The sequence below is a fragment of the Orycteropus afer genome, unplaced genomic scaffold (assembly GCF_000298275.1).
Source record: "Orycteropus afer afer isolate SDZICR_OR568_19922 unplaced genomic scaffold, OryAfe1.0 scaffold00360, whole genome shotgun sequence".
In the NCBI taxonomy this organism is placed as follows: Eukaryota; Metazoa; Chordata; class Mammalia; order Tubulidentata; family Orycteropodidae; genus Orycteropus; species Orycteropus afer.
In genome coordinates, this window is record NW_006921947.1 from 473,827 (window position 1) to 498,868 (window position 25,042).

Sequence of the window (25,042 nt, forward strand, 5' to 3'; positions counted from 1 at the left end):
ACTATTTGAAAAGTATCATGTGTTGGCAATTATGCATTAATTTTTAAAAAATCAATTCATATCTTAAGGTCCATTCAGCCCATGTTTTAAGGTAGGAGAAAGAGCATCACTTTGTGAGGTACGTGGCCTAAGGTATAAAGAGATGGGAGGGCCTGGCTAGTCTCATCCCAACTTCCATGGCTTACTTCCTCTGAGAGGCAACAGAAGCAAGCTGGGTTTATTGGAACCATGTTTGACAACCAGAAAGGTGGGTGGCATTACCTTCAGTGCCGACTCTTTTTATGTTTCCGGTGCCCGAAAATGGCAGCTTGGGGGGGGTGAGCCCCCAGCCAGCCAGCAAGCACTGTGGGAGTCCTCTGGAGACACAGTGTCAGCAGGAGGACAAGGAAGTCAGGTCCTCTTTTAACCCTCCCACATGCAGACTAAGTGTGGTCCATCCTGACAAAGTCAAGTCCACTGGGACAAGATGGGCTTACATGGCATCTCAAGAGCCAGCAGTGACTGCTCTTCGAGACCCACTGTTTGGGCTATTTCTCTATGCTTTCCAAAACCAAACCAATGCCACCGAGTCAATTCCAACTCACAGCAACCCTGTAGGACAGAGCAGAGTTGCCCATAGGGTTTCTAACGCTGTCAATCTTTACAGAAGCAGACTGCCTCATCTTTTTCCTGTGGAGTGGCTGGTGGGTTCAAACTGCTGACCTTTGGTTAGCAGCCAAATGCATTAACCACTGTACCACCAGAGCTCCTTTCTCTGTGCTTAAGCAGCAGCATTTCAGAGTAGGTCACCTGGTGAAACAAAGAGCAGGGACAAGAGACCTCAAGTATCAAGCCAGTATGTGCTCAATAAGTGGGTGTTGAAGAAACAGCTCAGGGAACATTCCCTGGGGGGACTCTGGAGCAAGCCTCTGTTGAGTGAGGTGGACTTCCGTGAACTCGGCCATCTAGATATGTTCCGGTTGTAAGATTACATCACACCTTTACCATTATAACATCATCACAACACCCATAGCGTTTTTTTAAGGCTCCATACGCACTTTGGATTCTGCTTTTCCAGCTGGCAAAAACTCCATTTCAAAAACTGGATTATCATGGTGGCCAACAATTACAAAGTAGAAGCTTCCAGACATTGTCTTCAATATATGGCCCCTAATTAAATGAAAAATAATAATACATGTTTTTAGTACTCAATACTGAAAACCAAAAAGAGTTAATAGGAAGTCTAGAATTCTAGGTTAATTTACTAAGTGTGGTGTGCTTTCCAGATTACAAACCTAGATATATGACTTTTGGACAATTCAAGTGATATAGCCATGGTAAGTCCTGTAGAGACCAATGACTAAATTTTTATAGAGAAACTGGAAGACCTATTACATGAAATCATAAGAACATTCTCATGATCCCTGAGAAAAAGGGAGTAAAAAACCTGGAACATTCCGCTCCAAGGTCCCTGTGTGACTGGTAGAGCAAGCTGGGCTGAATTTGGACTGACCCAGTTAACACTGGCACTAACACCTGAGGAGATTGATAAAGGGTGGCTGACAGTAAGGAACAATTGAGAGACAAAAGGACAAAAAAAATTGCTAGCTTTCTTTAGAAATTTTTAGGAGTGATCTTTTGAAGGAAGCACAAAACAATCTACCACGTGCCATTTTCCCAGAAAGGCAAGACACTGCACCGTTTATCTATAGACTGAGCACAGCTCTTGTCTTCCCCTCCCTGAAGGATGTACGCTACAAATCCAAGCTTCAGCAAATGCAAGAGCTTATGAGATGCTTCTTCATGCACCCGTTTACAGGAAATATTTTTGTATTCTAGAAAAAACAGAAGATATGCAATATGCAATTCTATTCTAAAAGATGTAACAGAAGATAAAGAATTCTAGAGAAGACATAATAATCTAAGAAGGAAGATTTTCCAAAGCATAAAGAGGTCTTGAAATTAATGTTGACAAGTTGCCTAAAAATATAAAACTAAGAAAAGGTGTGTGTGTGTGTGTATAAAAATCAGTGATTCTGAAGCTTTTGTCACAGATAACAGATGGATGGGTGGATGGAGGGCTACGTGGAGACATGGATGTTGGTCTGTAGGCATTTTTAGCACAAGGCTCAAGTCTAGCTCTGCCACGTAATAGCAATGTGACCACAGGCAAGGTCCTTGATGTCCCAATGTCTGTAAAACAGAGGGATTAACCATAGCAACCTTCTGGTGTGCTTAGAGTATCACACACTCTACTGTAGAGAAAGACGCAGCACAGCGTGTGGCTCGCAGAAAGCCCCCAGGAATGTTAGCTAGAATAGCACTTGCACCCAGGGGACGTGGTCACAGGGAATTCCTCAATGCAGGCTGCAAATCCGGCTCCCTGGGAATGAGTAGTCTCCTGGAACACAGATCTGAGGTATGTTAGGGAGCCCAAGATGCAACCAGTCACCCTGACCCCCCCCCTTCTGCTGATTCCCATTGAACATCCTATAAAGTCAGAAGAAACTGGAAATATATTCCCTATGGACTTAAACCCTTGCAAATGGAAAGCAGGGCACAGCTGGCACTTTCAACTCTAGAATTGGAAGGCTAGGACTTGACAGGAAAAAGGCAGATCTGAGAGGCTTGTGACAGGATAAAGCAGGAGTTACACTGTTATATGGGGCAGGGATCAGTGGGCTGCAGCCTGCCAGCCAAGCCTGGCCTCAGCCATGCTGTGACTGTTGTCTGTGGTTGCTCTCCTGCTCCCACGGTGGAGCGGAGCAGCTGCAGGAGAGGATGCGTGGCCTGCAACGTCTGGAATATTCACCGTCTGGTCCTTTGCAGATGAAGTTTGCCAACTTCTGCTTTGAGGAAAAGATTAGAAAAAGGCCCAAGCAGAAAAACTGCATAACAAAGACACATAGGAATGATACAAAAGCTAGGCAAAACTAAGAGAATTAGCCATGATTCTCAGGGGGAAGGAAAGGAAGAGGGCAGGCAACATACAATCTCAACACAGTCAAAAATGCTATCATTCATTTTTGCTGGAATAGGTTTCATTGCTGGAGTTTGGCAAGGGAAGGGCTTGCTTTCTTCGGCACAAACATTTTAAGAACAGCATAAAAAATATGTAAGGAAGATACACCCCCACACACACACATTTCAGAAGCAGAAAATTTACACATAAGGAAGATTACCCCACTCTCCCCTCCTGACAATATACATACCCTACAGGAAAGTGCATAATACGACAGAAGTACAGTGTTAAGTACCAAACAGACAAGCAAACTGCCACTGCCAAGTTAATTCTGACTCACAGGAACCCCACAAATGTCAAAGTAGAACTCCATGGGGTTTCCAATGGCTGAGTTTTTGGGAAGCAGATCACCAGGCCTTTCTTCTGAGCCTGTCTGGCTGGACTGGAACCTCCAACCTTTTGGTTAGCAGCTGAGCTTTAACCCTTTGCACCACCTAGGGAGCTCTGGTAGCATAGTGCCTAAGGCACTTGACTGCTAACCAGAAGGCTGGCAGTTCAAATCCACCAGCCACTCCTCAGAAGGAAGGTTAGGCAATCCTACTTCCATAGTGATACTGCCTCAGAAACCCAAGGAGGGGTCGCTATGAGTCGGGGCCGACTCGACGGCAAATAACAACAACAACAACAGGGACTACATGCTGAGTACAGGGTGAGAATAAACAAGAAGGGAACTGAAAAAAATACCTTATAAAAGTTCTACTACAAACTACCCTGCTGGGTGAGACTGCTTTCTTCACAGACTTTCCTTTATATGCATTCAGTCCTTGACTTGAGCTGCCAACACTCTGATTTTGCAAACAGCTGAGGAAGTAAGAAGAATGTTATTCTCTAATTTTGACAAGGAGGAATTCACAGGTGAAGCAGAAGAAACAGAAACCCTGGGAGAAAACGCCCATACTGTCTCAGGAAGGGGTTGTGTACAGCCATTTAACAAACACTGGTGAGCTTACTATGCACTAGGTACTGGGTAAACGTAAGGCATACTCTAGAATTCCGTGTTGTCCAATATACCGACCTTTCTGTGATGATGGAAATGGTTCTAGACCTGCATTGTCCAATATGGTAGCCACTGGTGGCTATTGAGCACTTGAAATGTGGCTACTTTGACTGTAGAACTGAATTTTTCATTTTATTTCATCTCAATATTTCCACTGAACTTGCCACATGAGGCTAGTGGCTACCGTATTGGACAATGTAGCTCTACATCAATGATTCAAAACTTCTTTTAAAGTTCTGCAGCCTGACCCAGGCCATGGTGTTTTCAATAACCTCATATGCATGCAAAAACTGGAAAATGAATAAGGAAGACCACAGAAGAATTGTTGCCTTTGAATTGTGGTATTGGGGAAAAATACTGAATATGATATAGACTGCCAGAAGAATGAACAAATCTGTCCTGGAAGAAGTGCAGCCAGAATGCTCCTTGGAAGTGAGAATGGCCAGACTTCTACTCTTCTAACTTTGGACATGTCATCAAGAGGGGCCAGTCCCTAGGGAAGCATTCTCATGCTTGATAAAGTAGGCGGTCAGTAAAAAAGAGGAAGATCCTCAACAGGATGGATTGACAGCAACAATGGGCTCAAGCATAGCAAAAATGCATTCTGTTGTACACAGGGTCACTATAAACTGGATCCGACTCAGAACAAGAACAACATGCTGGTGGTTATAATCCCATTTGGAAATGGGTCGCCTTTGTTAGGTTAATGAGACAGGATCAGTGTAGGGTACATCTTGAGACAATCTCTTTTGAGATATATGAAAGAAATTAAGCGAGCACAGAGAAAGCTGAGGTAAGATGGTTACCAAGTCACATGGAGACCTCCAAGGGACCAGAAATCAGACGTTGAAAAGAAAAGGACCTTCCTCCAGAGCTGAGAGAACAAGCCTTTCCCTAATGCCAGTTCTCTGAGTTTGGACTTCTAGCTTCCTAGACTATGAGAGAATAAATTCCTGTTTGTTAAAGCCACCCCTTTGTGGTATTTCTGTAATAGCAGCACTAGAGAACTAGACAAGGGACAGTGAGACTAAGTCAGTCAATGGGAGTGAAACAACTAGAATAGAAATAATGAGAATGTTGACACACATGAGGAATGGAACCACTGCCATGGAACAACACGTGTAGAAATTGTTGAATGGGAGTGTTTGGCTGTGTATATTTTCAACAAAAATACAATTAAATATTTTTAAAAATGACTTTGTCCTTAATTTTCATCTTAGAACTTGGATTCTGCTGTGAATAATTTGATGAAAAATACAATAAAATAGTAAAAAAAAAAAAAATTCTTCCCTGGAACCCCTAGAAAGGAAGGCAGCCCTGCTGACACTTTGATTTTAGCCCAGGGGGTGCCCCTGTTGGACTTCCATGCCACAGAACTGCAAAATAATAAATTTTGGGTTTTGTTTTGGAATTTGGGTTACTGGAAACCACTAAATTTGTGGGTAAGTTGTTATGGCAACAGCATGTCAAAGCTGAGAAACCTATGCGTAGGACTAAAAAGGAAAGACATAGTCCAGCATCAGCCAACAGGTAGAAGGAGCATTCTGTGAAGAGACTACAACCAAAAGGGAGCTCATTTCTCACGGGGCACGGGCTTTAAAGCACAGTGGAAAAGGTGATGCTGGTTGGGGCAAGTCAAGGTGAAGACGCTTGGAAAAGAACAGGGGCCTTGACTGTTTCAGGGTGTATCCCCAACACCCAACACAGAGCCTGGTACATAAGAGGCACTTGGGGCTTTCAGAATGGAATGGGGCTCAGTGCTGAAAAAGAACCTTCTAGAAGCTCCAGTGCTAAGTCCCTCATGGGCTCCAAGGTCTGCCAAGGCTGATAATTTGAAGTGCGTGCTCATGTGGTCCACAGCCCCTTGGTGAGAACTGGCTGACGTTGTTAAGCCATCTATGAAAAAAACGAGGGACTGGGCTTGTTGGCTGACCACAGCCGGGCCAAGACTCACACTTGTGGTGCAGAGAACAGCTGTCCTGGGTAGCTGGGGAGACTTGGGCTTCTCTTAGAGTCAGACAACTATGGAAATCTACTTGCTGACACAAGGAATGCTCTGACTACCTTCAACTTAAAGAGAACAGGTCCATGATACCAGAAGTCGGATGTGAACAGAAAAATGGGACCAGAAACCTGTGAGGCTAGCATCAGAAGGGCAAAGGCCCAACATGGGCTGACACAGGGAAACATGGGAAGAAAAGCCAAGACCTTTTTAGGCTCCAGTTAGTAAAAAGCAGGGGAGAAAGGCCAAGTGCTTTGGGCACTTATGTCACACGCAGAAGACAGAATGCAGAACTGCTTGCTTTCCATTTTCTCTGTTAGAGGGAAGGGTTGTCAAACTGCAAGTATAGAAGAAACAAGGTTAGGCAGGCTAGGAACCTCCAGACAGGTATATTAAGGAAGTATCTAGCATTTCAGTAACTCTAACTCATTAGGTCACAATAAATACATATATTGGACTAACAAATGGGATTTGGGTAACTGGTAGAAACGACATTTGAGAAAACCCAGGAAGGGAGGTAGGTAAATGTGATCTTTATTTCCAGAAACAGGAAAAAGGCTTATCTCCAAGTCTGTAATTGGGTGCATTTGAAGAGATTAAAGAACTAACAGATGTAAGTATTAAATGCCTATTGGGGGTTGGACGCCATATTTTTGGTATATTATTCACTGAATGTGATTCCCTAGACAAAAATTGAGTGGGTTATTAATCATTCATTCATGTACCCATGGCTTCACTGAGAATATATCATGCCAAGCTCACATTTTCTTTTTTGGAAGAGAAATATGATAGATAGTAAGTCACTTTTCCAAAGTATTTTGGGATCTACCTATGAACAAACTGGAGACCCAGATGAAAACATGCTTACAGAGTCCTGCTAGAAGGGCCCTGTCTGATTCATTGGGGGTAGCCTCAGGACTATGACAGTGCCAGGGTCACAGTCAGCACTCTTTGTTGGTTGGGGATGACTCATAGCTGACTTTATTAACCAAGTGTTTCATGTCCATTTATGACATGGAGTTTCTAATAATGCTTTGAGGTTGAACTTAACCTTGTCCTGCTCAACATGTGAATCAACAACTTGGATGAAGACAATGTATCAAATTCAGAGATAACACTATAGGAAGGGCAGCTAATTTATTAGAAGACAAAAGTCAGGATTCAAAAATATGTCCATAGCTACGAAAATTAGGTAGAATTAACAAGATAGAATTGAAGAGGATGAAAAATAAAGTACTGTACTTGGGCTTAAAAAAATCAACTGCACAACAGGATGAGGAAAATCTAGTTTAAGAGCAATTCATCTGTAAGATTCCAAAGCTTTAATATTTGCGCGCTCAATAAGAGGCAGCAGTCTGATATGGTGGTCAAAAGAGCTACGGTAATTCTCCAATAAAAAAAAAAAAACCTCACTGCCATCAAGTCAGTCCTGACTCATAGCAACCCCTCCTTGGGTTTCCAAGGCAGTATCATTACGGAAGTAGACTGCCCAGTCTTCCTTCTGAGGAGTGGCTGGTGGGTATGACCCGCCAGCCTCCTGGTTAGCAAATGCCTTAGGCATTATGCCACCAGAGCTCCCATAAGTTGAGTCAACTCCACAGGCAATGAGTTTGGTGTTTTTTTTTAAAAGGCAATTCTAGGCTGCATTGAGAAAGCTGGTGTCCAAGCAAGGGAGAAAGTGCCAATGCCCTCCTCACTAATAATATCTCTGAGGAAGATACTCAGTTCTGGGCATCATATTTTAAAGGGATAAGTAACTCTTGAACTATGTGTGCTGAGGAGGGGGAAGAGTGGATCTAGGCTAAGGAATACTCTGGAAACAAGACAAGAAAGTGTTTAACAGAGAAAACAAAGCCCTTGGTGACAAGGGAGTACAGTACAGCACAATCTATCTTTAAATGAGATGCTGTGTAATGGAAAAGGGATCTGACTAGGCCCGCAAATGGATTTCTTCTCTTGAGCTAATTGTAATCAATTGGTTTTGATTGCTAGGAGCCAGTGCTCAGGAGGATTCTGGGACTAAGTGTAGTCAGAGAAAGATTGCTGTGATCAATTATGCATGTCTGCTAGGGGTTGGGGAAGGGGAAGTACCTATATGAATCCAAGTATTTGCTATCACTGGATTAGACCACCTGATTCTAACTCAGACCCAAGGCCTATGAAGTTACAAGGAAAGACGTGGCTCACTGTAACTAAAAACTGTCGAACAGTTAAAGAACCATCACGCTGTCGCTGTCGTGTCAGATGGTTTACTCTAGCCAACCCCCCATCACCAGAGGTATTTAAGGGAGGCTGGAAGACTACCAGTGACAGGGAAGGATGAACTCAATGAACTTAGAGGTTCCTTTGAACTCAAGAATTTTAAGTTGCAGGGATACATAAGAGATAACTCACAGACTCCCCAAGCCATCCATTTCCAACCAAACCTCTTTACATCCTCTAGGGAGAAACAGCCAGAAAACTGCTCTGTGCTTCTGACAGCAGTGGTTTCATTTGTTTTATAGACCTGGGGCTGCCATACTAAGCATGGAACACGTCCACTGCAATGATGTGAACACCATTAATATTTCTCTAATGTAAAAAATGTCCATTCATATTATAAACAACTCCTCCACCCCCAAGGGAGGTTAAGCTAGCTTTGGAAAACATGTCATCTAATTCTATTTGACTTTGGGACCAAAGGTTGGTCAATGGGCACAGGTGCTTTTTTCATATTTTTTTATTGTGATTTGGGTGCAAATTTACAAAGCACATTCGTTTTGCTCTCAACAGTTCATGCATTTTATTTCACAGCCCTGATTACAATCCCCAACCATAAAAAGATCTCCCCTGTCCTCCCTGTGACTACCCCTTCCCTATCCCCTTCTTATTCATGCATTCCTGTCTGTTCAGCTTTCCCTACATGTGAATGTTGCCCCTCTGATGTCTCATGGCTGATTGATCTAAGGGGTGCATCTCCCTAGGGTATATGGGTGCATCTCTCTGTGGTAGGTGTTCTGTATGTAGGTCTTTCTACTGTTGGGCTGAGAGCCAATCCATGGGAATGAGTCCATTTCTAGGCCTGAAGGGTAACCCAGGGCCATAGTCTCAGGGGTTCTGCCAGTGTTTATCTGATCAGTAATTTTGGTCATTTTGGGGCACAGATGCTTTTTAACAGTGGTGAGGAGCTCTGGTGGTCCTGTGGTTAAAGCATTCAGCTGCTAACCAAAAGGCTGGGGAGAAAGATGAGGCAGTCCGCCTCCCTAAAGATTGACAGCCTTGGAAACCCTATGGGGCAATTCTATTCTGTCCCCTAGGGGTGCTGTGAGTTGGAATCAACTCAATGGCAGTGAGAAGGGATGCTAGTTTCTGACAGTATGACAATCTACTTACATAGTGATACTGCCTCGGAAACCCAAGGAGGGGTCACTATGAGTCAGGTCTGACTCGACGGCACATAACAACAACAATAACAACAGTGTCTAAGCATCTTTGCAGAACACAGTTTTCATCATTTCACTGTTCTGTTCCAAAGCCTTACTGCTCCTCCTCTACAGGATTATGTACTGGTAGGGAGAACGCATCCCTCCGTCGCACCACACTTCTTTTCTCATTGTTGCATCTCTGCTAGAGTTGACTGGAGTCCTTGTTCCTTCCTCCCAAACTTACTCTGACTGTCTCCACTAGAGTTGCTGTTCTCATCAAGTCCCTCCTGCTCCATGTATTTCCCAACACAAACCCACAGTGCTCTCCATCCATGATGTCCTGTCACTCTAGCTGCCTCTTTAAGATGCTAAGTTTCCAGGGCCAGAGATCAAAATTCAATGTATTCTTCCCCTTAGCTGTGCACAAAGCAGACACTAACCCAATTCTGTCTGCCTAGGAATTAAATACTTCCTACCCACAGCACTCTGGAGCTCACTGCCCCTGAGAGGGTCCTGCCTTTTTTACTCCTTTGCTCGCTTTCCCCCTCCTGCCATGCTCTCCTGTCTGCCCACCATGCAAATCCTACCCAGCGAGGTCGTGATGAAGCCACACTTTTTCCATAGAGATGTCCCTGATCACTTCCATCTTCAACCACTTCTTTTTTCCAAATTCTTTAATCAGTCTACGACGCATCTTAGTTTTTACCCGGCTCTCTAGTTGTAGTATAACAATGTTACTTCTCACGAGATTGGTTCCTTTTCTTTCTAAACAGGTTTAAGCATCTTGGGGATTGGGCTCACCTTTCTTTATCTTTCTCACAGCACACACAACGATGGGTACTCGATATAAAGTGTAGCTTAATGGTTCTCAACCAGGGGGTCATTTTGCCCTCCAGGGGATATGTGACAATGTCTGGAGACATTTGTGGTTGTCACAACTCGGGTATACAACTGTCATCTAGAGGGTAGAGACGAGGGATGCTGCTTAACATCCTGCGATGCACAGGACAGCCCCCTACAACAAAGAATCACCGGCCCCAGATGGCAATAGTGGCGCGGTTAAGAAACCCTCGGTTAGCTGCACGACCAAGTGCTCGCTTGCAGGCTGAACGCCGTGTAGATTGGCTAAGTGAGCTGCCATTGGGACAGCCGGTTGAGGCGGGGTGGGCCCAGCCCGGGTGCCCAGGGCCTGCCCCCTGGACGGGATGGAGAGACAAGTCCACCACCTCCATTAGTCAGGGCTGTGTACATCCCATCCCAGAGCGCCAAACGCCCGCCCCCGTTCTCGCTCCACTCCTACCTGCAGCAACACCGGGAGAGCGAAGAAGCCCAACTAGACTTCGCAGCGGAGACGAGGGTTCCGCCGGCTCAGGTAGGACGCTAGTAACTGTCACCCGAGACTCGGCTATTAAAGCCTCGCGAGATGCGGGAGGTTCTTCCTGCCGCACTAGCGCAGCCAGGCGCATGCGCGGTAGCGCTCTAAGCAAAGGCGCTCACGGTGGCGGGCCCCTGGCTGGGAGGGGTGGGATCTGGTGTGAACGTTGAAAACGCCCTATCCTGATTCCTCTCCTGCATCCTCTCCCCCGTCCGCCCACAAGCTGCCTTTGAGGGTCGCGCCTGAGCCACCACCCCGCCCACCCACGAGAACGGAAGATAAAGGAAATGCGCACCTTTGTCCGAGTTCTTAGTTCGAAGTGTGGAGCAGAACGTTCCGTTCCCTAGTTGCTTCCCAGCCCCGGGGGAAATGGAGGACTTTGAGATCCGAGATGCCCCCCGCGACCCGGGCCTGCAGCCGGGGCTGGGCCTCCAACTGGGGCTCCCGCGGGCAGAAGGGGCGGGAGCGGGCGGAGCCACACAACTAAAGGCTCAGGTAGATATCGCACCCCTCCTTGGGACTGGGGGGAAGTGAAGCCTTTTGTTTATGTTAGTTAAATTCCTTTTCCTTCGGGACCGCCTCTAGTCTCCTTGGGGGCCATGGCCTTTGTTCAGAAATTCCCAGCCCCTCGGCCCACCAGGTAACCCGCGCCGCGTTTTCTCTTCCAGTCCCCAATGACCCCCAAGCCTGAAGTGTTGAGTCAAGATGAGCTGCGCAAAAGGCTGTACCAGACGTTTAAAGATCGGGGTATACTGGACACGCTCAAGGTATATGTGTTGTATAACTTTTACAAGCATAATCTGCAGCAGGTAGTCTCCATTCGAAGTCATCGAGATCTTGTGGTATTAAAAACAGTATGATATGCAGCTAAGGAGCTCTGGTGGCGTAGTTTCTAAGGAATTTGACTACTAGCCATAAGGTTGGCAGTTCAAACCCACCAGCCACTCCGCAGAAGGAAGACTGGCCAATCTACTTCCCTAAAGATTTACCGCCTTGGAAACCCAATGGGGGGTCGCTATCAGTTGAAATCAACTCCATGACAGTGGGTGGTGTGTGTATGTATGATATGCAGCTTGCCCTGGTGAATTACATTTTTATGATCTTAAAATGATAAAACCCCAAACCAAACCCACTGTCATGGATTCTGACTCATTGCCACCCTAGAGGACAGAGTAGAACTGCCCCGTAGGGTTCCCGAGGCTGTCAGTCTTTAGGGAAGAAAATTGCCTCATCTTTCTCTTGCAGAGTGAATGGTGGGTTTGAACTGTTGTTCTTTTGCTTAGCAGCCAAGTGCTTTAGCCTTTGGTGCAATCACTACCAGAGCTCCTTTGGAATTCAAAGTTTCTTGAAAGAGATTGAAGAGAGTGAGTCTTTTTAGAAGTGTGTTCTAGATTTATTGAATTGCCATGAAGCTACGAGTGGGTAACATTTATAAAATTTTAGTAAAGTTAGACTTGTTTTATTAATTCGACTTACAGGTTCCTGAATCAATAGGTGTTTTGTAATAGTATATGTGAAAGTGCATTTTAATAAGTCGCCTTTGGATTTGCTAATTGCTCTCTTGCAGATGTTATTTCTCTTTTGGGAACCCAACTTTATTTGATCAGTATGCCCAATAAACTGATTTGACCCAGTGTTATTTTCATATTCTCCAACAAACCACAAAGATGTGATGAAATGCCAGATTTATATCCTATATTTGCTATCCTGATCATAAGTTACTGAAATGAGGTCATAGGAAAGTGAAGGTCATGGCGATTCTGGCTAACCACCAGTTCACTTGGAAGCTGGAGAAGGAGTTTGGGCTGGAACCCACAGGGCTGCTGTCTCCCAGGGTGAGACTGAGTCGGCAGAGGAAAAGTCCTCCCTTTTGGCTGTGGATCTAGATCCAGCCAGGAAGCAAACGGAAGGTTCTAATTAACGTGACCAGTCTGTGTATCTAGTGAAACAATCCTGCTGACAATTTCTCCCCTCCTCTTTTTGAGCTAGACACAACTCAGAAACCAGCTAATCCATGAATTGATGTACCCTGTTTTGAGTGGAAAGCTGAAGCCTCAGTCCATTCCAGTGGAAGGGAGTTCCCTCTTAATCGGCGCTTCCAATACCCTTGTAGCTGATCACTTACAAAGATGTGGCTATGAATATTCACTTTCTGTTTTCTTTCCAGAAAGTGGTTTGACCAAAGAAAAGGTAAAGTCTTCCCTTTTCCATTTTTGAATGTTCTCTGCACAGTTTCTTCGTCCGGTAATAGTAGAGTGCTCCCCAGTGCTCCTTGAGTCGCTGTGTCCACTTCTGGTTGATCCCTGAATTCACATTGCCCCTGCCCATACTTGACTTGTTATAGTAAATGGATAATACATTTGATTGTTAACAGTTCCTTGGTATCTCAACTGGTCTTTTGTAAAATAGTGACTTACAGAATCACTGAGTGTTTGGGGCTGGAATTGACCTTGTGTTCTGCATAGTTGAACATGAATCATAGCTTGTCATTATAACAGATGTCTTCTCTGGCCTTGGCACGGTGCAGCATGCTGCAGGTGTTCCATGTGTTACACATGAGGAACCAGACTCGAGGTAAAGTGACTTGCCCAAGGTCATGCAACCTGTAAGTGGCAGAGCAGGCAATAAATGCAGATCTCTAAAATGTGCCCTTTATACTATGCTGCAGTCTCTTCAGATAGTTCCCTTCTTTGTGATTCCATAAGAGAAATGAACCCACTCCCATCGAGTCATTTCTGACTCATAGCAGCCCTTTAAGGCCGAGTAGAACTGCCCCATAGCATTTCTAAGGCTTCACGTCTTTACGGAAGCAGACTACCTCATCTTTCTCTTGCAGAGTGGATGGTGGGTTAAAACCACTGAGCTTTTAGTTAACAGCTGAGTGTCTTAACCACTGTGCCACCAGAGCTCCTTTAAGAGAAGTGAGCCAAAGAGCGTATTCAGGCAGCCGATAAATGCATGGAGAAATGCTCACTATCATTAGCTATTGTTGTTGAGTCGGACCCGACTCATAGTGACCCCTCCTTGGGTTTCCAAGGCAGTTGTTGTTGTTGTTGTTGTTATGTGCCGTCGAGTCAGCCCCCTCCTCAGGTTTCCGAGGCAGTATCACTACGGAAGTAGATTGCCCAACCTTCCTTCCAAGATCATTAGCTATTTAGAGAGATGTAAATCAAAACAATGAGATACCATCTTGCCCTAGCACTAATAGCAAAGTTGAACAAGACAGAAAATAACAAATGCTGGTGATGATATGGAGAGATTGGGACTCTCGTACACTGCTGATGGGGCTATCAAATGATATAACCACTGTGGAAAGCAGTATGGTGATTCCTTAAAAAGTTGGAATTAAAAATAGCATTTGACCCAGCAATCCCATTACTAGGTATATATTCTAAAGAAGTGAGAGCCATGAGAAGAACAGATATGTGCACACCTATGTTCATTGCAGCACTATTTACAGTAGCAAAAAGATGGAAACAACCTAGGTGCCCATCAACAGAAGAATGGATAACCAAACTATGGTACATACACACAATGGAATACTATGCAACACTAAACGGTAATGTAGAGTCTGCAAAACACCGCATAACATGGATGAACTTGGAGGACATTATGCTGGGTGAAATAAGTCGATCACAGAAGGACAAGTACTATATTAGTTCATTATTGTAAAAAATCAAGGAAAGGTTTATATATGCATAGAAAACAAAAAGAGAAGTGAGGGATATATAATTTTTAAAAATCTATGAAGTTCTCAAGTATTAAAACAGATGTTTTATATTTTGCCACTTTTCTAATTAACTATATTTCACCACCATTACTCTTTGAACATATTAAAAACCAAGCATCAAACCAATGCTGTCGAGTGTGACTCATGGCAACCCCATGTGGATCAGAGTAGAACTGTGCTCTGTGGAGTTTTCAACGGCTTCTTTTTCAGAAGTAGATCCCCAGGCCTTTTTTCCAAGGCCCTTCTGGATGGACTCAACCCTCCAACCTTTTGGCTAACAGCTGAGCACATAAACCTTTCCTGCCACCTATGGAGTTGAACGTGAGAGTCACATTTTATTACCTTAAAGGCAGATACAGTATATTTCCCTTCTTCTCTCTTTTTCATCCATAATTAAATAAATAAGAACAACATTAGTATTTGTCCTAAATAAGAACAACATTAGTATTTGAATGAAAACAGAAAATTTAAATATGCTGTATATCTTCGTTAACAACCAAATTTTATAAATCAACATTAAGAATTCTTTTTGGTTCATCAGTCTCTAAGTTTCAAATTACATTTCACAATTTTACTTGCTACATGAGTAATAGTTAATTATATGATGATTATAGCAGTAATTAATCCAGTTCACACATTGAAAGGTTTCTACTAATATAAAATGCCATGCAGAATGTTTTCTTCAGAGGAAACCAGTTGAAAACAAATTATATTAGTGTTCTCAGGGTAGACATTGTAAGTGGTACACACTGTAGGAAAAATATGTATTAAGACTTGTTGTTATATCCCGTTGAGTCAGACCTGACTCATAGTGATCCCTCATTGGGTTTCCAAGGCAGTATCACTACGACTAACTACCCAAAATGTGTTTTAAAATATTTTAGGTCCATTTTAGTCACTGATAGTGATAAAGACAGTAAACATTTAGTTTATTTACATTTCAAAATAGTACTTTAAAAAATTTATTGTAGTGGAAAGACTCTGGAAATAACTTATGTATTCATTGGTTCATCAGATATTTAAGTGTCTGTCGTCTGTAAGGCATTAACCATTTATGTAATTTCTGTTGGGCATATAATCTGAAATATTTGGAGCTTGGTTGAGGAACCCTGGTGGTGCAATGGTTAAAGTGTTTGGCTGCTAACTGAGAGGTTGGTGGTTTGAACCCACCAGCTGCTGCACAGGAGAAAGATGTGGCAGTCAGCTTCCATAAAGATTTCCGGCCTCAGAAACCCTACGGGGACAGTTCTACTCTGTCCTGTGTGGTCACTGTGAGTTGGGATCAACTCAATGACAGTAGGTTAATTATGTGATTAAGACAATATTTTACCTTCTTAATCGCAATATACTTATTGTAATTTATCTAGCAGTATTAAAAAGAGCTTCAATTTTGCATTATTAGCATTGTTATAATCTTTTATATAACCTAGAGCATGATTCTTAAGCTCATATCAGAAACATATCCTAATTTATCATTTAAACATTGGTGTGAAAATATGTCTACGTAATCTTTTTTTCATTTTGCCTTCAGGTATTTACTATGCAAGATCTATTACAACTCATTAAAATCAACCCTGCATCCAGTCTCTACAAATCACTGGTAGGGCTGTTTGGTTTTTCTCACCTGCTTGATTTGTTAATTATAACAGAATAGTTGAGTAAAGATGAAATATTTTCTTTTAACAGGTTTCAGGATTTGAACAAGAAAATAAAAAAGGTAGGAGCCTTCACCTTTGTAGAGAATAGCAATGTTTTGGTCATGGTCATGTATTCATTCCTGCAAAAGTATGAAACTAATAATTTTTAGGGGGAAGAGTAGAGAATTTAATTTGAGTTAAACAATTTGATTTTCCTTCTGATAATAACTTACCTTTTAAATAAATAAAACAATCCATTGTTCTGCTGTTCTGACAAATATAGATCATTTTCCCCAAATTTCCATCTTTTTAATAACCCTTAGATAATGCAAATAAAACTGCAGACAGTATCAAGATCCCTACAAACAGATTGAAAAATACTCTTTGCAAAAATACCCATTGGAACATTTCCAAAAAAGGAACACTCAAATACAATATATAGAGTATTATATTAATAATTGATGAAAGATTGAAATATATGTTTAGTTATAAGTGCTATTGTTAATTGTTTTGATTCTTAAATGTTTGTACAGGCCTGATAAATTCCTTAATTTTTGTCTCGGTAGTAAGCTTTTAAGAGTCCATAACTACTGTGGTTCCAGACCATGGGTTAGACTTGACAGTGGGCTGAAACTGTAAGCAAACAAGATGTCCTTCATTAGGTGAATGGATGAACTGTGGTACATCCATGCAATGGAATACTATTTGGAGATATTGTTAAGTGAAAGAAGCCAATCTGAATAGGCTGCATAACTATATGATTCCATTTCTGTGACATTCGGGAAAAGGCAAAACTGTTGAGGCAGTAAATAGATCAGTGGTGGTCAGGGATTTGGGCTGTGTGTGTGTGTGTATTTGTGTGATATTAATAGATGAAGCACAGGGGAGTTTTTTAGCATGGTGAAAGAGTTCTGTATGATACTGTGGTAGTAGGATACATGACACTACACATTGGTCAAAACCCGTAGAGCTTTACAGCACAAAAAGTGAACCTTACTGTATACAAATTTAGGAGATCAGGTGATTCCAGGATGGAAGGCAGACTGACAAAACAATGTAACCTTATTACAGAGGTATGAAATAAACTTCATTGAAGGGGGTAGGGGAAAGGTATTCAGCTACCTAACTTTGGAAATGAGTAGAAACTGTTAAAACTAAAAGCAAAAGCAACTGTATATAAGCACTGTACACTAGTTAATAAATTTGTTTCCCATGGGGGGGTACTGGTTAACAATTCTGAAACCACTATACAGGACTACTAGTATTGAGCAATGACATAAATAGATGGTGGATGGTAGGAGTTACGTTTTTCACAGTTGGAGTGAGAGATTTCAGATAAGAAGTGGAAGCTAGAATGATCCATGTGGTAATGTATTAGACTTGGAGACATCAGTATGAACTCATGTTTAGCTTAATATAAATACAGCTAAGTACACCAGCCACTCCTCAGAAGGAAGATGGGGCAATCTGCTTCCGTAGTGATACTGCCTCGGAAACCCAAGAAGTGGTCGCTATGAGTCGGGGCCGACTCGATGGCACATAACAACAACAACAAGAAGTACAGAAATTTTTTTTTTAGATAGTGTATATATACAGGTTAGTACATACACATGTATTTCCTTGCTCTGTCAGCTGAGAGGACCTAAAGGCAATGATACCCCAGGAGCAGTGGGCACACCTAGTGCTTGCATCTTGGTTTCTAATACCATTCACCAGTAAAAAGAAACTGGGCTCCTTGCAGAAATGGCTGATTCTAGGATGGAGGTGGTGATCCTGGAGCATCTTAAAGTCCCAGAAAGTAAAGAAGTGCTGTGAACACACACACACACAACCATACTGAAAGCTCCCAATAGCCAAAGCTGGAACAATTTGAGCAAAAAATTAAAACAGTATAAACTAACCATGAATCCAAACTGATACAAATAAATGATTGATGGAATTAATAAGTAAATGGGAAAAAATAGACAAACTCTTCTTAGGAAGGGGTGTGTGTGTGTGTGTGTGTGTGTGTGTGTGTGGAGGGTGTGGAGGGGAACTGGAACTAATTAGGGGGTGGTGGGAAGTGCTACAGAACTGAGAGAAGATAACAGCATTAGAAATACTTAGGTGGAAGAGTCCATCTCAAAAATCATCTACTTCAGGGTTATCTGCAGAAAGTTTGGCCTTTTCCATATGGGAAGACAAGACTTGGCCTCAGCAAAACAGCAGAAAGGGGGACGCTGAACTGAAAAGATGAAGGACAGGATGGATGAGACAAAGCATTGCAAACAGACCAAAATGAAAGAACCGATATTATATCTACGTTTTTTTAAAAAAGAAACCCATTGCTGTAGAGATGATGCCAACTCATAGTGACCCTGTACGACAGAGTAAACTGCCCAGTAGGGTTTCCAAGGCTGTATTCTTGGAAGCAGACTGCTGTATCTTTCTCCTGTGGAGCAGTGGGTGGGTTCAAACTGCCACCTTTGGGTTAGCAGCTGAGCACTTAACAACTGTGCCACTGGGGCTCCTTCACGTCTCCATTAGGGGAAGTGGAAAATAGTATTGATATGAAGATACATTGATGAAGGCTTTTTAGCAGGACTTGAGCCATTTTTCTGGCATGCAGAAGGATTAAAAAAAGAAACAAACCTCACTGCCGTCGAGTCGGATCCGACTCATAGTGACCCCTCTGTGTTTCTGAGGCAGTATCAGTACAGAAGTAGATGGCCTGTCGTTCTTCTGAGACGCAGAAGTGTAGAGACACAAATAATGTGAGAGAAGGGGGAGGATGTAGCGACCAAGCCAGGGAAATTGTTGCTGAAGGCAAACCCGTGCAAAGAAAGCAGATCAATCACTTCGCTTTTTTAAGTGCAAGAAAAGTTCCTCAAGCTGAAGAAAGATTTATATTTATGGATTAGAAGGGGGATCCTTGGATCTAGGCAAAAATCAAACAGACACATTCTTAAACTTTGTTATTACAAGAGTTGAAAATTTTAAAAGTTCTACACATATGGAATGAAAAAATTATCTCCAAAGAAGCATGTATCACACTGGCCTTGACCTTCTGAGGGGAAATCATTGCGATTGAGAAATCTGTTCCAAGGCAAACTGGCTTTTGCCTGCGAAGGCTTCTGCTGTGTCACCAGTTAGCTCATATGCGATTGTTGGGGAGTGACGGTTTTCAAAGGGCAAGCCATGTGCTTTATGTGCCCGTGTATGGAAAGGAGGCTAAAACAATGGCAGTAGAATTTTTAAATCCTCTGAAGAAAAGAAAAAAGGCCCGTAGCTTGGCTTAGGCAAAAGTAGGAGTCCTTTCAACTTTAAGAAATTAAGAACATAATTTACATTCACGGTTTTTATTAAAAAGGTTTGAACAATCCCAAAGGGTTTAAAGTGAAAGAAAAATGTAAAATTCTACCCATTTTCTCTAGTGGCTCACTACTGATAACCAGCATTAATAGTTTCTTGTTTATCCTTCCAGAGTTTTGTTTATGAGTATAAAAGTCTACGATTAAAGCATACATACTCATAAATGGGATCTTATCATACATACTGGTGTGCAGTTTTTTTCTTTAATCCACCAGTGTATCTTTCTATAGCAGTATATTTAGATGAGGAGCTCTGGTAGCATAGTGCCTAAGGCACTTGACTGCTAACCAGAAGGCTGGTGGTTCAAACCCGCCAGCCACTCCTCTGGAGGAAGGTTGGGCAATCTACTTCCATAGTGATAACTGTCTCGGAAACCCAGGGAGAGTTTGCTAGGAGTCAGATCCAACTCCACGGCAGTGAGGGTTTTTTTTTTTTTTGGTTATATTTAGACTGATCCTTTCTAAGGAATATACTTAATTAGCCCTCTATTGATCAGGATTTAGCGGTTGTATATTTTTTTGCCTTTTGAAGCACTGTGTAATGTACACACTTCTGTGCTCTTCTGGAAGTATAGCTGTGGAAATTAAGAGAAGTACAATTGCTAGGTTAAACAGCATATGCTTTTTTTCTTTTTTTAGTTTTTGTTATTTGGGTGAAAGTTTACAGAGCAAATTCATTTTTCATACAGTAGTTCATACACATTTTGTTTCATGACATTGACTGCAATCCCCACAATGTACAGCTCTCTTCCCACTTCCTCCCTGTGCCCTTCCTTCCTATGCGTTCCTGCTGTAAGGCCACAGTAAGGAGAAGAGGATGCACAAAAGTGAGGTTAAAGAGTAGTTTTTATTCTGAGTTTCCGGGTGAGGTTTATGGGTCCCCAAGAGGGGCCCGAGAAGTCGTGTTGCCTGGCTGGGGAGGGTAGGGTTTATAGTCTTGTGGAGGACCTAAGTGGGGACATTAAGGAAATGGTGGGGTCCAATTAGCTGTTAGCATGGGTCTGTATTTAATTAGCATGAGGGGGCTTCACAAGAGGAAGTTTGTCACTGCATGGGACTTTCCAGTCTGGGTGGGTTCTGTCACTTGGGTTGTCTTATCAGGCGGTCTCATCAGGGCTTGACACCCGGAGGAAGCTGCTAACTGAAATGTTGGTGGCTTAGGTTTGCTTTGGCCTAACACCTGCCTCCCTTCCCCAGCTGTCTCCCTGTGCAATCACTGCCCTTCTGTTCTCCCATGATTGGTCGCTCCAAGGAGTGTATCTACGTGATGTAAATGTTCATCCTATATGCCTGTCTGTTATTTGGCTGGAAGCCACAGGTGTGAGTTCAGTTCCAGACCTGAAGGGTAACTAAAGGGCATAAGCATTTTGAATATATATAAACTGACAAATGTCCCTCCCAAGTGAATGAGAGTGCCTATTTCTCTACTCCCTTGCTAACACTTAGTATTTCCAAAGTTTTAATCTTAGTAATCTTATAAGGGAAATAATGATCTCTTCAGTGTATTAATTTGCATTTATTTTTGATCTTGTTCATGTTTATTTGACATACTTTTCTTCAGATTGCTTGTCTAGCTCTTTTTCTATTTTCTTAACTGTTTTGCAAGAGCTCTTTGATGTTAAGAGAACTAGTTCCCTGTCTTCATGTTATTGCATATATTTTTTCTAGTGTATCATTTGTGTTTTGACTGTTTATATCATGCTGTACATAAGCTTTTAATTTGTATGGATATTGGTAAATGTTTCTCACTGCTTTTAGGTTTTGTGTTGTCATATTTGGAACGGCCTTCCCTCAGAAATTATTTTTTTTTAAATAATGCAACAATAGAGAATGTCATAAAACCATGATTATATAAACAGTGAGCAATGGCTGAATAAAAATATTCTGAAATGAAATTGTATACGTTGTATCTTTTAGGTTTTCTTATGCAGTTTTTAAAAGAGTTGGCAGAATATCATCAGACTAGAGAGAGTTGTGATACGGAAACTCAAACCAGCCCAACATTTCCTAACAAAGACTCTCTGGGTAATTATAGCCTTCTCTCATAATCTCAGTTCTCCCGTTTTCTCTTTGAAGACTTGTCCCTGACTTACCTGTCATGTGGATGTTCTTTGAACTGGAGGGATGCAACCTACAGTTGCCAGGAACTCATTTCCTCCAGAATCATATTGCTGGAAGGAACCAGGAATTGCTGTAAAATGGTAGTAGGAATGGTGATAGTAGTGTCATCAGAACCTGTCTTAACTTCATGGTGGATGATGAGAATCACCATTAGCACAAAGCTGATTCCCACGAGGTGGAGGTCACACATAGCTCCACTCTTCAACCGTTACCAATTCTGACACCACACTCTACTTCTCTTCTGGGTTCAATAATCCGTTGCAATGACCACCCAAAACTCACAGATTATACTCACAGTTAAGTGGTTTATTAAAGAATAGGATACAACTTGGGATCAGGATCGACAGGCTACAAGTCAGGAATCGGGATGAGGGAGTAGTCAGGATGAGGGAGCTACAGGCAGTCTCCCTTCAGTGCAGGAGAGCTCTCTCAGATTTTCTTGGCTCTGCTGTGTGTGGCTGCCTCCCTAGGCCCCTTCCATGCCTGTTGCCGCTGACTGCCACTGTGCTCCTTCTGGGGCTCTCGCTGCCTTCTGTGTTGCAGCCCTTGACCACTGTTACAGCTATTTTAGGAGGTTCCTTGCCTTTTCTCTTCTTTCTGCTGCTGCTTTCTGTCTCAAAAACCTCTGTGGAGCTAGCTGCTTGAATGCACAACACCTTGTCAATTTTAAGGCATGGAATTCCCGCCAGGGCCATGATCTGACTAATCTCTGACTAAACCCTCTTGGTAGTCACAGATTCTTCATTTGCATAGTAAATGGGGCTGGACTATAACTCATGTCATTTGCATTGTCTATTGACCAGTCCCTGCAAGGTGCATCCCAATCACAGAGCGGGCTGCAGGTCAGGACCAGACAAAAAATATCAAAATCAAGTTTTTACAACTTAATCAGGAAATGTCAATCAACCTGGATAAAAGTAACAAACCCTCTGGGGTAGAAAACTAGGACAAAGGTAGCCCCTGAGAGCTTCCAAAAAAAACAAAACCAAATTCACTAGAGCTTAGGGGAAAAAAACCTCAAAACTGTCCAAAGAACCAAGGCAGAGGGCCATGATTTCACCACAATTGCTCTCCAGTCCTGCTTTCTGTTCTCGTGGGTGCTGGGGCTACATTTTCCAAATCAAAGCAGGGATCCAAAGGTCCAAATTCTCCCTTATTTGTTGTGTTTAACTTCTGCTAACTGGGCAGTTCTTCCTTATGGCTAGTCTAAACTCATTTTACAACCACTAAGTTAGAAAATCTTAAGACTGTTTGTATTGCAGGGAACTGGAGATGTCATTGGCTCTTCCCTTCATTTTATACTTGAGGAAGCCAAGGTCGCAGAGGAGGAGCAACTTAGAAACAGCCCATCTGTGTCAGGGCTAATAGGAGGCTCTAGATTTTCTGGTCCAGGATCCAGAGCATTCTCCACTGTACGGCCTTTCTTCTCTACCAGCCTTGCCATTAGCGTCTGCTTGATAGAGATGGGAAACAGCTGGTTGAAGGGATGCTTTATGTGATTATTCTATTCCATGGCCCTTCCTTACTAATAAATAGCTCTAGTGCCTTTACCTGTTAAGGAGTTAAGAATTTGTAGAAGCTTTATTGTATGATTTGGCCTTTAATTTAGACAAGTGTAGGTTCTGTTCTATGAGAAACATAGTGTGTGTGTATTATGGGGCATTGCTGTCCCATGCTAGCCGTATGTGTAATTTTAAGTTTCTTCATTAGAAAAAGCAAACAAGAAAACAGATGAAATGGGTTTTAGTAATACATCTTATTTAGGCCAGTATATCCAAAATATTATTTCAACTTGTAACCTATTGTCATCAATTTGATTTTAACTCATAGCAGCCCTATAGGGCAGAGTAGATCTGTCCCCAAGGGTTTCCAAGGCGGTGATCTTCATGGAATCAGATTGCCATATTTATGTCCAATGGGGTAAAAATGAGATACTACACATCTATTTTTTGTGCTAAATCTTTGAAATCAGATATGTCTTTTGCACTTAGAGTACGTCTCAGTTCAGACTGGCCACGTTTCAAGTGCTCAGTAGCCACAAGTGGCTAGACGGCCATATTGGTCAGCACCGTTCTAGACAATTGAAAACTCCAGAAAAATAATTAGAGAAGCACAGCTAAAGTTACGCCAGCCAGAGACACATGTCAATATTTTGATGTGCTGCCTTCCTTTTTGTTCTGTGCACACTTTTTGGTAGGTGTTGGTGTTTCTCGTGGTTGATGTTGTACTCAAGCTCCAAGTTTGCATTTCTCCACACAGTTCATTCTGCTCCATGGTTGGCTTGAGGCCCACTGGCCTAGTGCAGAAAACATTGGAATGAGAAGCAGTCAGTAAACCTTGTTTCAGTCCCAGTTTTGCCATCAGGTAGCTGCTTAACCCTCTGGAAGCCATGTAGGTGTACGAGCATTTGTTTCTTCATCTGTAAGTGAAGGAGTTCATTTTCACATCAGCATTCTGAATGTGTAAGTCAGTTCTCACCAGAGTCCAATCAAAGAGCTCTCAGTGCCCTGAGAGACTGGGAAGAGACTTCAGTGTTTTTTGACTTAAATGTATTCTTTGCTTTCTTCTCCTCTCAACATTCTATTAGGAAAATTTTCTGACATACAGAAACTTTGAAAGAATGTTACAGTGAGCACATCCATACTCGCTACCTAGATCTCTCATAATAAAATGCTTATTATACTTCATTGCTTATCTGTCCAGCCATGAATCCATCTTAGTTTTTGGATGCATTTCAAAGTAAATGGCAGACATTGCTGCACTTTCCCCTAAATATACTCTGCTTTATTTTTAATAAACTTTTTTTAAAAGTATACATTGCCTTACCTTTCACTCAAATTAATACAAGTCTACTGTCTGGTTAGTGGTTCTCCCTCCTACCCCTTGGAGATATCAAAGAACATTTCTTCTGCATGTAAACCTTTTCTTGACTTTTGACAGTAGCGGTCTCGTACAGTATCTGTCCTTTTGTGATTGACTTCCTAAATACATTCTGCCTGGCCCTTGTGGATCTGACCATATTTACATATCCCAATTTGATGTTTGTTTGTTTGTTTGTTTATAGCTGAGAAGCTTCGACTTATTGATGATCAGTTTGCAGATGCTTTTTCACAGCGTCCTAAGTTAGAATCTTTAGAAAGAAAGTTAAATGAATATAAGAGAGAATTAGAACAGCAAGTTCGGGCAGAAATGGTTCAAAAGGTAAGCTTTAGCTTTTTGCTGTTACGTAAGAGTGGTAATTTTAGTTCCCTTTTAATGTCTTAATCTTAAGTATATGGGAAAACATCTAGAAGCATTTTTAATGAATAAGTTACTATACTATTGAGAGCTCTGGTGGTACAGTGGTTAAAACATTCTGCTAACCAGAAGTTCAGCAGCTTGAACCCACCAGCTGCTCCACAAGAGAAAGATATGTAAAGATCTTC

General features: G+C 42.3%; 2 protein-coding genes across 2 annotated transcripts in view; one reads left to right on the plus strand and one right to left on the minus strand.

The window, feature by feature from the left end:
* TRAPPC2 (trafficking protein particle complex subunit 2) overlaps positions 1-1,139 on the minus strand; it is a 5,407-nt gene extending 4,268 nt beyond the window's left edge. Inside the window, exon 1 of the mRNA XM_007952820.2 lies at positions 1,038-1,139. Within this exon, the coding sequence (XP_007951011.1) occupies positions 1,038-1,130 (93 nt within the window). The 5' untranslated portion in view covers positions 1,131-1,139. The remainder of the gene's footprint in view (positions 1-1,037) is intronic.
* A 10,009-nt stretch (positions 1,140-11,148) lies between these two features.
* OFD1 (OFD1 centriole and centriolar satellite protein) overlaps positions 11,149-25,042 on the plus strand; it is a 45,580-nt gene continuing 31,686 nt past the window's right edge. The window contains exons 1-7 of the mRNA XM_042782534.1: positions 11,149-11,274; positions 11,448-11,546; positions 12,769-12,969; positions 16,041-16,109; positions 16,196-16,226; positions 21,414-21,521; positions 24,682-24,818. Of these exons, the coding sequence (XP_042638468.1) occupies positions 11,149-11,274; positions 11,448-11,546; positions 12,769-12,969; positions 16,041-16,109; positions 16,196-16,226; positions 21,414-21,521; positions 24,682-24,818 (771 nt within the window). The remainder of the gene's footprint in view (positions 11,275-11,447; positions 11,547-12,768; positions 12,970-16,040; positions 16,110-16,195; positions 16,227-21,413; positions 21,522-24,681; positions 24,819-25,042) is intronic.